Source organism: Homarus americanus, unplaced genomic scaffold (assembly GCF_018991925.1).
Source record: "Homarus americanus isolate GMGI-L3 unplaced genomic scaffold, GMGI_Hamer_2.0 scaffold25827, whole genome shotgun sequence".
Taxonomy (NCBI): Eukaryota; Metazoa; Arthropoda; class Malacostraca; order Decapoda; family Nephropidae; genus Homarus; species Homarus americanus.
This window is the reverse complement of record NW_024738300.1, coordinates 2,078,699-2,091,573: the sequence shown is the minus strand read 5'-3', so window position 1 is coordinate 2,091,573 and position 12,875 is coordinate 2,078,699. Positions and strand designations below refer to the sequence as shown.

General features: G+C 39.2%; 1 protein-coding gene across 1 annotated transcript; it reads left to right on the top strand.

The window, feature by feature from the left end:
- The first annotated feature begins 2,617 nt into the window (after positions 1-2,617).
- On the top strand, positions 2,618-9,466 carry LOC121873916. The gene is made up of 8 exons (XM_042377795.1): positions 2,618-2,727; positions 3,114-3,243; positions 5,369-5,482; positions 5,739-5,971; positions 6,214-6,342; positions 7,013-7,190; positions 7,412-7,648; positions 9,197-9,466. The coding sequence occupies exons 1-8, from the start codon at positions 2,618-2,620 to the stop codon at positions 9,464-9,466; spliced, it is 1,401 nt and encodes a 466-aa protein (XP_042233729.1).
- Positions 9,467-12,875: the final 3,409 nt, after the last annotated feature.

Genomic DNA, 12,875 nt, shown 5'->3' with positions numbered 1-12,875 from the left:
CTAATATTATTGTTTTCGCTACTATTTTACAGTACTTCATTCATATTGATATTATTATTTAATTGTAGTGTTGGGTACCCATAATTAGCTAGGTTTACTGGTAATAGTCAACATCTGCTGTATATTAATAAAGAATAGATTTTTTTGCGTCTACTGTGTCGGTTGAAGCTGCTGGGAGTATCAAGGATGATGAGCCTGGACATAGTGGTGATAGCGCTGACGCTCTTGTTACCATGTGTCAAAGGCTGCTGGCTGCCTTCGTTTACAGGTTAGTAGATTATATCCTTCATTTAGCAGTAACATCATGTATTTATCTTCTTTTAGACTTCTGACTGTGCAAAGCGATCACGTAGATCATAAAAATACATATAAATAATCAGTTTAACTACCAAGGGCCTTGCCATAACACTTACTTAACCTACCCTAACACCTGGGCCCACTTTTCATATAATTTTTGCTGCATTAAAACGAAAACGACGCATATATTAAACAGAGCCAATTTGAACCATATGCAATTCGTTCTAGTTGCTTAATAAAAACAAAAGTCGTTAATTCGGCAAATCTTCTTATTTATTTCGTTTGCATCCGTTTGTATACGATGCGAAGTCTCACAAATCACGAACCAAGACTCTCTCATTTATCCTCAAATTGAGCAGGTTCCTAATGTGTAGCAAACACTCTCTCTACGGTGATTAATATGCTGAGACAGTGGCACAAGTAGCTCGATGCTCTGTAGTTTTGGAGAGTTTCAATATTCCAAGCAACCAAACCCACTGAGGAACCTCGGGCCATTGGTTCCACAGTCTCCCCGAGTCTCTTATCCTGTTGTAACGGCTTGGCAACAATCGTGGCTAGGGTTCTTGTACTTTCCCCAAAGACCACTATTCTTCCCACTCCAGCTGTATTAAGGTTTCAAATAAGTTGGTTCCAAGGTGGATGCATAGGTGAAGTCCAGCACCGCTTCTCGGGTTTGCATTACTACATCTAGATGCTTATTTTCATTTATATAGACTAGCGGTTTTCTTATGCGAAATTTTCAGACTTCTCTTGATAATGTTATTAGGGAGAGAGGTCTACTAACCACGCCGCTGGGATCCTCTTTGTGCTGAATAAAATCGTTTGCCGTTAGCTAAATAAAATAAAGTGGCGTCCCCCAAGGTGAAGGGTTTACTTTGTTTTTTTGTCCTTTATGTTAACTCCTGGAAGTCCCACATAAAGTGACTTTATTAAAAGTACGTTTGAAAACAGTGCGAATAAGCCATATGTGCTTGAAAAAAAAAAATTCACTCTCATTATTCACCACTACTCTATAAAGGACCAGGAATGGAAAGTCTTGATTGTGGCTTTGAGAGTAAAAGCCGGTGTAATGCATTATGTTGTGTACTATGTTTAATGTGTTACCATACTTAGGGTCTTCATTACCAAGTTAGTGTTGATAGAAAATTCAACAGACAGTTAGTGGTATATTCTATAATTGTCTTTTTGAATTCAGAGGAAGTGAAGTTACTTAATCCCTGGGCAGCTAGTGGTACTTGAACCTACTTCAAAACCTCACCGCTTTCCATCATCCTCCTCCCACTGAAGTGAGCTTAGGAACTCCCCACTTCCTCTGATTCCGGGAGTAAGTATACCTCTTTCTCCTCATTTCCATTTATCCGATATAGCACTTTATAAGTGTAGTATGCCCTCCTCTGTGTTTTGGTACGTGGAACTCGCAAAGAAGATAAATGTAGTCCTTTATTAAGTGCATTGAAAGTATTAAGCTCTTGAACTTTGTGATTGGGTTTAGATGAAGAGGTTATATCAGTAGTGGTATAAATACACATCTCTTCATACATTATGTTTTGGAGAATGGGAGTTCGTCACTTACGAAAACAAATATGGATATGGAGACCACATCAAAATACACCACAAAAAGCCATTTAAAAAATCAACATGACTGCAGCCTTATTTGAAGAAAAAAATATTGGTAACTGTATTTGTAAATATCAAATTTACTAATAGGGAGCCCAGAATAAGTGAGAGAAATAGAGCAACTCGAGTATAAATATTTCATTAATTCACGATATACTGATTTTTACGGGTAAAATAGCACACAGCGTCAAAATTAGCTCTTGATAAATTACACTGACTTTATGGGAAAGAAGACAAAATGGTCTAAACAAATCTAAAGTTCGACACAACAACTGTTTTCAGCGTGGTGTGTAGGCAATTTGTTCTCACGCAATGTATGCTGCTGAGTTGTGCATGAGAGCAGCCTGTGTGCACCACCTTGATCCACCACCACAATGAAGCAGTTCGTAAGATTTTGCAGCTTCAGGAAGGTTGGACTGGTTTCCCATAGTCATACAGTTCTTGCCACTCCCAGTCGCTTGGTTCAGGTAGTTTTTGGTGGAGAAACACTGAACCCAGAATATGTACCTGTTTGATATGCCACTCTTGGTATGTCGTAAAAATGCTGGTTGGTTGGGTAATGTTGGCAATGGCTCTGCCTTCCTAGTGAATAGTTGTCGTCCTAACGCCATAATGATCAACTGGTCATTAGTTCTGTCGTACATGAGCATAGCGAATCGTTTTGTTATAACTACAGTAGATCTGCAGATGAAATCCTCCAGGTATGAGTGAAAAGAGATTTGAAGCCATCTATTGCATTATCCATAAGTTTGCCCACATTCCAAGAAGTCTTCTTCCCGATACCGCAAAGAAAGATGAAGAGTGTCACGGCCTGTAAGAAAGCTGTGGAAGAAGGAAGGCACTGCATTTCTCAGGAACAAGAGCTGTGGCTATTTCATTTACTACACAGAAACGGTAGTGCTTTAGTACTCCAAATGCTATCCACATTTCTCCCGGATGTTCAGTCGGTTGACAGCTGCTACATGGGCAGAATCTTCTTACTGTCAACCTCCTCATGCAGAAAGCACTGCAATATTGACACGTGTTAAGGGGGGCTTAAGAGTACAGAACTCTCTCTCGTGTGGTGATTATTTGTCAAAGAAGAAAATAAAAAGTTCGCTGTTTTCCTTCATGATGGAGTTTTCGTTGCCAGTTTTCAGGAACTGGTCATTCAGAATCCACTCTTCTTCTTACTCCTGTCCCTTCTCCTCGTGTGGCAGCTTTCGTGAATCCTTTGGTAGCATCCCAGATGATGTCCAGTCTCTGAAATGTAAACATGTTGTAGTTGCCTCTGGATATGGTGAGAAGACATTAGCTGCATATGTGCTGAATGTTCTAGCAGTGAAACTGGTTTGAGCATTATCACAATTGCAGCTCCATCAATAATTATGGCATCAGTAGAAGGAGACTCCACACAGTCGGCAGGGGCTAAATCTTCGGGCATTGCAACTTGTTCGGCTTTTGCACATGGTCTTAGGTTTCCTTGATGAAATATTGAAAGTGCTACAGCTGGTTCTCGTGCGAAAAATCTTCCTAAATTGCCATCTCGTGTCTGGCATGCAATGTAAAATCTTGAAAAGAGATTACATTCACTCTTGAAGATTGACAGATTTGCATACGTGACAGCTGTTAGCCTCTTAATGGGCAAGAAATCAGGGAGTAATCTATTTCTCTTGGTGGGATCAGATAGAGGCACATACTGTAGCATTCATCAAGTCTTTCTCTGGCGAGGGCTTGGCAGAGATGGCGCTAATCTGCTCTACTACCAGCTACTGTCCTTTTGACTGACTTATCTGCAATATCCTTGTTGGCAAGAAACTAATTAAATCCTTTAATGCTGACAGACAGCCTTTTCTTCTGCTCGTGGTGTTCTGGACGATTTTCTCTCCCAGGATGCAAGTAGTTCCCAGCGTCCAGTGCTGATTCAAAAAGATATAGTTCATAAGACCTCTGCACTCTATTACTTACACTTCTAGATATAAACCCAATACTCTGTTTGCCTTATTTCGAACATTAACGCACTGTTTTCAGGCCGGAGGTCCGGGCTTATAAGTACCCCTAGGTCTCTTTCACAAGTCGACTTCTAGGTTGATGTTGTTAAGGCTGTATACATTGACAGTATTTGTTCTTCCAATATTAAGTACGCTGCACTTGCTGGCGTTGAATTTCATTTGCCATTTTCTCAGACCACCTCTGCAGTTTATTTAGATCCTCCTGTAATACATTTGCATCCTGCCCTGAATTAATCTGCTGCCCTATTTTGGTGTCATCCGCAAACTTGCTTATGTCACTGCTGATCCCAGTATCTAGATCGTTTATGTAGATTATGAATAAGAGTGGGCCTAGTACTGACCCTGGGGAACCCCACAGGTTACACAGCCCCACTCCAGATTTAATACCATCTACGCTGACCCTCTGCTTTCTATTGGTGAGCCATGATTTTATCCCATTTAAAACTTTCCTCGATACCATGAGCCTTATTTTTCTCAGAAGCCTCCTGATGCGGTACTCTGTGAAATGCTTTGCTAAAGTCTAAGTAAATAACATCGTAATTTTCGTTATATCTACTACCTGGAAGAGGTGGTACAAACTAGACAATTTCGTAATTAAGAAGATTTGTAACCAGGTGAGAAGATTGGGTCATCTTACCCTCTAACCTGACTACCAACTGCTGCGGTGCTTTTGAAGATTAGTAGGTCACTACCTAGTGACCTGACCTTTATGGACTTGATATCACCCTCCTCAACTGTATATATATGCCTTGTTGTATTTACTAAGTCTGTACTCACCCCTGAAGATGTGAATTACACAAAGCGCTTGGGAACTTCGTGTTTTCTTCTTTCCTTGTGGTTATCATCATATACCTGGATCACGCGCACCTACAGTGATTACCTTGCATACTAAGCTCTTCCTTACATCCTTCCAATACTCTGGTAAATATCTCATCGAGACCTGTTAACTTGTTAGGCTTAGTTTGTCTATTTGTAAATTAACATAGTGACTAGTCACTTCTATCTCGTTCAATCTATTTTCTTCACTATCTCTGTATATAGTCGGTGGCTCTCGGGTATCATGTTGAAATTTCGGTGGTGAAAACTGTTGAAAATAGCTGTTCAGATTATTTCTCTTTTATCCCATTTCCGTTAGCTCGCCGCTATCTGTTTGACCCCAAATATGTAATTCCTTCCGTATTTATTCAGAAAGTAATCAAGAAAAATTTTCTAAGAGGAACCTTAATTCATTTCTCTATATTCCCTGCTCAAATGACACTATGTGAACATTCGTCATCTGTGGAGTTTGGGGGTATAAACACATAATTAATCAATGCTATAAGAGAGTAAGCATATTTACCAATAACCTTTCTTGTTTTTTCAATGTTCACACGACCATTTTTCCCTGACTGAAATTCCTCATAATAGAACTAAATAACCTTTTATGGGGCACCATTTACTGTTCAGGTATTGTGTTTTCATAGGATCTATGTCAGCTGGTGGCTCCTGGGGTGTGGCGGTGTTCGAGGTGGCAGGACAGCCAGGACGCTAACGTGACGCAGGCGCAGCTCTCCCGGGTGGTCGACGAGGCTCGGCGGGTGTAGGTCACCACATTACTACTGATGTGGGTAGGTCACTCACATTACTACTGAGGCGGGTAGATCACTTCACATTACTACTGATGCGGGTAGGTCACTCTAACATTATTAGTAAGGCGGGTAGATCACTCTCACATTACTACTGAGGCGGGTAGGTCACTCTCACATTACTACTGAGGCGGGTAGGTCACTCTCACATTACTACTGAGGCGGGTAGGTCACTCTCACATAACTTCTACCGTGTTGACGTCAACAGCTGCGTCAGGTGTCATGGTGCGTGACGGTGGTGGTGGTGAGCGACGAACCAGCCTTCCTCGCCGCCTTCGCCGAGTGGTCCCTCAAGGGCCGCCTCCTGGTGTGGTCGACGAGGCTCCTCGTCGTCACCCGCCGGCCCCTTCCTGAGGTGCGAGACCTAATGGCCTCCCATTGGACTTTCTCTATGATGAACACCATGTTGGTTATTTTGGAAGATGCTCTTATGCAGCCCAGGTAATATCAAGGGATTATAATTCCTTCTGGTACTGCAATGAAACTTACGATTAATATGTAATGTATACTAATCATTTGGTAGTTGGTACAGATGTATTTCATCAATCAAATAATCACAGTACTCTCTCTCTCTCTCTCTCTCTCTCTCTCTCTCTCCAGTACTGTATACTATATAATTATGTTGACATTGATATTTACGGGTTTTCTTTTTTACTTTCCGTGTTGCTAAATTTGATCTCAAGATTCAACGTATATATGAACCTGCCTTATGCTGCCTCAGGATCCAGAATAGTACTAACTGCGTTTTGGATGAAAACACGTGGTTTGGTGTTGAGTAAACACCTTCAACTGTTCACTGAGAAGTTCGACAAGTATGTATATTCCAAACAATAACAAAGTATTGTTATAATTACTATCTTAATTTTCCATAAATATTTTTTTATTACTGAGATACGAGAAACATATCAACACTTGTGACATTGTTGTTTAAATACAAATAAAATACAATTACGCCACACCTTCTCCAATGCCAAGGAAGTCTGTGTATAAAGTTGTTTCCGTTATATATTCGACCTTGATAATTCCTACTCTTTGGTTATATGGGGTCGGGCCATAGCACTTGGCCTATGTATATTTTGAATGACCAGAACTTCTCTCCTCTCCTCTTCATTCAAGTGAATAAAACTTCTATCACAAAGTCCAAGAGAAGGCATGTCATTCAAATATACAATCATCAACAAATGATAAATGACGAAATTTTCACATCCATTTCAAATCCAAACTGAAGAAGTAGAGTTGTAGAGTAGAGGCACAACAACACCATCAACCTTTTGTTGTCAATGATATTTGCCGAGTATATTTCCTTCTTTTCTGCTACTATTTAAGAATATTCTCAGTATCAAATATTATTTTTCAGAGTGTAATATTTTGTTACACTTAGAGTATTTACTGTATATTGATTTGATGTTCTGTTATTTTTAGAGCGGCATCTTTAAACTTATTGATTTGCATAACTATTTGCTAATGTTATTTTTTATTCAGTTTTTTCGGAGCCACTGTAAACGTGACGGCGTTGTCATATCGGCCGTACTGGAGTGAAGAGAAAAACAAAGACTCAGATGGCACAAGTTACTCAGGCAGCGACGCCATGCTGCTGAAAACCGTCGCCCACGCCCTCAACATTACCGTCCACGTTCTACCTGCTGTTTCTTGGGACCAGGTTGGTTGATATTCGTTATGTTCCCAGTAATGTGACCCTTATGACTCAAATATGAATGTTTTGTCTTTCGACGAATCTGCGACAATGATTATTTCATGATAACCTCAACTTTCGATAACAGTTATTTTTAAATTGTATTTTCATAAAGCTTATTTATTTAGTTCACTTAAGGTCAATAATCCAATCCCATGTAATATGAAATATGTACTTTCCTTCTCAAGGTCACAGAACTAGTAATGGAGAGAGTCTCCTTCATGGCCACTGTTTACCATGTAGTACTACCGCAGCGTCAACTACTGTATGACTATTCATACCCCTACGAGCATGTGTTTGCTGACTTCACAATGGCCACACCTTCGCTCACCTCCAGGTGGCAAAGTCTCTACGATCCTCTCGCAGATGAGGTGTGGGCGTCAGTGCTTGTGGTCCTGTTCGTGGTGCCTCTCCTGCTGTTTGCTGTAAGCTTTTTGGGGAGAGAGATACTGTTTAACTGACCTCTACAGTAAGATCCAAGTAAAGGCTTTTGTTCGGGTGTGTGGATGTAGGGTGGGAGAGTTAGCAAGAGTGCCTGTGGATGTAGAGTACTGCCCAGTACATGAAGGAGTAACAGTGTGTGCGAGTGTAGGTGTGAGTAATGAAATAATAGTGTGTCTGGATTTAGAGTGGGTAAGGGATTAAGAATGTATACACACTAACTCACTCAATTTTATTATCAGTGGTCTTGATAAGAAAACACTGTTGTACATAAAAGTCTTAAAACTGCATGATTTCTTGTGTCAATAAATGTTTCATGATATCCAATAATATATTTACGCGTTTAGATTTCGTTCTCGGATTTCTGATGTTTTCAATCCTTAATTACAGAGTGTTGCACTTTTGTGCTTAAATATGTCGAAATTAATAATTGTCACCTAAAAGTAGGTGCGCGTGATCTAGGTATATGCTGATAACCACAAGGGAAAGAAGAAACACGAAGTTCCCAAGCGCTTTCGTGTAATTCACTTCTTCAGGGTAAGTACAGACTGTACTCACCCCTGAAGATGTGAATTACAATGAAAGGCTTGGGAACTTCTTTCTTCTTTCCTGTGTTATCAGCATATACCTAGATCACCGCACCTACATGATTTATTCATATATATATATATATATATATATATATATATATATATATATATATATATATATATATATATATATATATATATATATATATATATATATATATATATATATACATATATATATATATATATATATATATATATATATATATATATATATATATATATATATATATATATATATATATATATATATATATATATATATATATATATATATATATATATATATATATACAAGCTAACACACAAAGCGTGAATCTGAACAAAAAAAGTGTGGTGTGAGTCAGGGCCTGGTTTTCAGCGTTATTTTGAGAGTATTTGTGCACAAAACGAGTCAGCGGCCGAGGTAGAGAGGTATAAGGACTCCTGGACTGGTTTGAAGCTGTTGGAATATTGTGAGATTTTTAGCAGATAAATATCGCTGGTGCGAGACCCACCACTCGTGGCCAAGGGTGAGGCATACCTGCAGGCTAACTAGGGAAAATCCCTATTTACGCCCCCAACATAAGGACTGCCGTCCTACACACACCGACTCTCGCCCTACGAGGCGAGAGTCGGTGTATATAGGACGGCAGTCCTTATGTTGGGGGCTTAAATAAAGACATAAACTAAACTAACTGAAAACTAATACAGCTTGAATTAGTTTTTCGTAACTTATAATGAAAAATAATGAAAACATCGAAAACTTTTAAGCACTAGGGATCGAATTTTTAGATAAAGCTATAATTTTTTGCTACGTTTTCCTCAGAGGAGACTCCTCAATGGCGGTACAGATGAGGTTAGTTCAAATTACAGGAAAATTACCAGAAAATCTTAATTTCTGATGATGCAAAATATAATTACCTCGATAATATAAACACGACCAATGCTTCTTTTCGGCAGGTCACAAGACCGGAACACGAAGCAGAGTTTTATAAAAGAATAAGTGGAGGAGACGCAGCTCACATAGCTATTGGAACTTTGCTGGCCCAGAGTGTCAACAAACGCCACATTGTAAGCAGCGCGAGTCGGGTGTTGGTGGCAGCTTGGTTGGTATTCGCTTTCATCGTGGGGACGGCTTACCGCGGCAACCTCACCGCCGCCCTCACACTGCCCAAGTACCCGCCCAGACCAGAAACTCTAGAGCAACTTGTCAGGGTCGCAGATAAGTAAGATTACACACAGAAAAATACAGTATATATATATATATATATATATATATATATATATATATATACAAATATATACTTCATTTTTAGTCCATATAACACGCGGACTTTGAACATATAATCAACGACCTCACCAGCAAGGAATCGAACACTAGACCTACTGGGTGGGACTAGGGAACGCTTACCGGCTAGCCCACAAGGACACTAAAAGCAGTTCTAGACTCTGTTATATTTCACACAAAGCCTGTTCATCGAGCTGATGATGCCGTGAACTTCATTGGGAAACTGCCCGTGCCTCGTATGTGGTGTAAGTAGCATTTTACCGAATCCAGTAGGTCGAGGGTTTGATTCCTTGCTGGTGAGGTCGTTGATTATATGTTCAAAGTCCCCGTGTTATATGGACTAAAAATGAAGTATATGTATGTGCCTCGCGTTTCATACCAGCTGGATTCGGTAAAATACTACTGACACCACATACGAGGCACGGGCAGTTTCCCAATGAGGTTCACGGCGTCATCAGCTCGATGAACAGGCTTTGTGTGAAATATAACAGAGTCTAGAACTGCTTTTAGTGTCCTTGTGGGCTAGCCGGTAAGCGTTGCCTAGTCCCACCCAGTAGGCCGAGGGTTCGATTTCTTGCTGGTGAGGTCGTTGATTATATATATATATATATATATATATATATATATATATATATATATATATATATATATATATATATATATATATTTCATGTAAATCCACAATGAAAACGTGGATAAGATAAATCTTGATAAAATCACTGTAGGTGTGCATGATCTAGGTATATGATGATAACCACAAGGAAAGAAGAAAACACGAAGTTCCCAAGCGCTTTCGTGTAATTCACATCTTCAGGGGTGAGTACAGACTAAAGAGAAATATATACAGAGGAGGGTGAGACCAGGTCCACAATGGTCATGTATCAGATAATGACCCTACTAATCTTTAAATAGCACCGCAACGGTTGGTAGTCAGGTCATAGAATCTAGTCTCATTAAACATGCCGAAGCATTCAAGATGAATTTGAGTAATGGCATGTACAAACTGGACAATTTTGTAATTAAGAAGATTTGTAACCAGGTGAGAAGGTTGGGCCACCTTACCCTCTGACCTGACTACCAACCGTTGCCGTGCTATTTATAGATTAGTAGGATCATTACCTAATATCTAACCATTGTGGACCTGGTCTCACCCTCCTCTGTATATATACACCTTGTTTTGTATTTCTCTTTAGTCTGTACTCACCCCTGAAGATGTGAATTACACGAAAGCGCTTGGGAACTTCATGTTTTCTTCTTTCCTTGTGGTTATCAGCAAATATATATATATATATATATATATATATATATATATATATATATATATATATATATATATATATATATATATATATATATATATATATATATATATATATATATATATATGAACATAAGAACATAAGGAGTCTGCAATAGGCCGGTTGGCCTGTGCATGGCAGCTCCTGTCGAGAGTTATTACCACTCTCTGTCATTCGTGAATCTATCTAGCCTCCATTTAAAGCTTTCCAGCATTCCAGCACTTACTACAAAGTTGCTAAGCTTGTTCCACTCGTCCACCACCCTATTTGTGAACCAGTTCTTTCCTATCTCCCTCCTAACCCTAAATTTATCCAACTTAAATCAGTTGCTACAAGTCCTATCCTGCTCGGATATTATAAGAACTTTATCTGTATCCCCTTTATTGATTCCTTTCACCCACTTAAATACTTCTATCATATCTCCCCGAATCTTCGTCTTTCAAGGGAATAGAAGGTTTCTAAGTCCCGGAATCATTTTCGTCATTCTTCGCTGTACCGACTCTAGTGAATTGATATTCATTCTATAATAAGGACACCAGAACTGAACCGCATAATCGAGGTGCGGCCTGACTAGCGCAAGATATAGTTGTAATAAGACCTCTGCACTCTTATTACTTACACTTCTAGATATAAAACCTTATACTCTGTTTGCCTTATTTCGAACATTAGGCCGTAGGTCCTGGCTTACAAGTACCCCCTAGGTCTCTTTCATAAGTCGACTTCTCTAGGTTGATGTTGTTAAGGCTGTATACATTATAAGTATTTGTTCTTCCAATATTCAGTACGCTGCACTTGCTGACGTTGAATTTAATTTGCCATTTTTCTGACCACTCCTGCAGTTTATTTAAATCCTCCAGTAGTGCATTTGCATCCTGCCCTTGCTTATGATGCTGCTGATCGCACTATCTAGATCGTTTATGTAAATTATGAACAAGAGTGGGCCTAGTACTGACCCCTGGGGAACCCCACTGGTTACACAGCCCCACTCAAATTTAACACCATCTACGCTGACCCTCCGTGTTCTATCAGTGAGCCCTGATTTTATCCAATTTAAAATTTTTCCCTCAATACCATGAGCCTTAACTTATCTCAGAAGCCTCTGATGCGGTACTCTGTCAAATGCTTTGCTAAAGTCTAAGTAAATAACATCGTAATTTTCGTCATTATCTACTACCTCAAAGACTTTCCTACAAAACGTCAGCAGATGTTAGACAAGACTTTCCCTTTGTAAACCCATTTTGAGAGACGTAGAAAAATTTGCTTTTCTCTAAATGCGATCGGATGCTATTTGCTATAATTGATTCAAGAAATTTCCCCACTACTGACGTCAAACTGATCGGCTGGTAATTTGACGCTGATGCTCTGTCTCCCTTTTCGAATATGGGTACTACATTTGCCTGTTTCCACAAGTCTGGCACAACTCGCATGGCTAATGATTTTGTAAAAAATTTACGAGGGGTTCACTAATCTGTTCCCTACACTCTTTCAAGACTCGACGGAAAAATTCACCCGGCCTTAGGGATTTTGTCGTCTTTAATTTATTTATCCTCTTAAGAACATCCTCTTTTCTAATAGTGATATTCTTAAATTTCTCTTATTCATTTTCCCTAAATATCAGTTCCACCTCTGGAATTTTCTCGTGAATTTCTTCTGTGAAAACTGATAAAAAGTAGCTGTTCAATGCTTTGCTTTTTTCTCCACTGTCATCGATCACTTCCCCTCTACCTGACTTTAAAGGCCCAACTTTGTCCTTGACCTTTGTTCTATATACCTGGGAAAATCCCTTGGGATTCGCCTTGGATTCTCTTGCTATCCTGATTTCATAGTCTCTCTTTGCCTTCTTAAATTTTTCTTAACATTCATAGATAGTTTATTATACCTATTTCTGAGCTGCTCCTCCCCTCCCTTTAATTTCATATAAATTCCTTTCTTTATTCCTATGTCATGTTTAAGTTTTCTGGTCATCCACCTTGGGCCATTCCTATTTGACCTAATTTTTCTGAATGGAATATTTTGTTCTTGTACTTTACGTAGTATACGAGTGAATATATTA

Coding starts and splice junctions, on each gene's coding strand:
- LOC121873916 (XM_042377795.1), top strand. CDS start 2,618: ATGAGTGAAAAGAGATTTGAAGCCATCTATTGCATTATCCATAAGTTT. Junction 7,191..7,411: donor CTGCTGTTTCTTGGGACCAG/GTTGGTTGATAT, acceptor TTCCTTCTCAAG/GTCACAGAACTAGTAATGGA. Junction 7,649..9,196: donor TGCCTCTCCTGCTGTTTGCT/GTAAGCTTTTTG, acceptor TCTTTTCGGCAG/GTCACAAGACCGGAACACGA.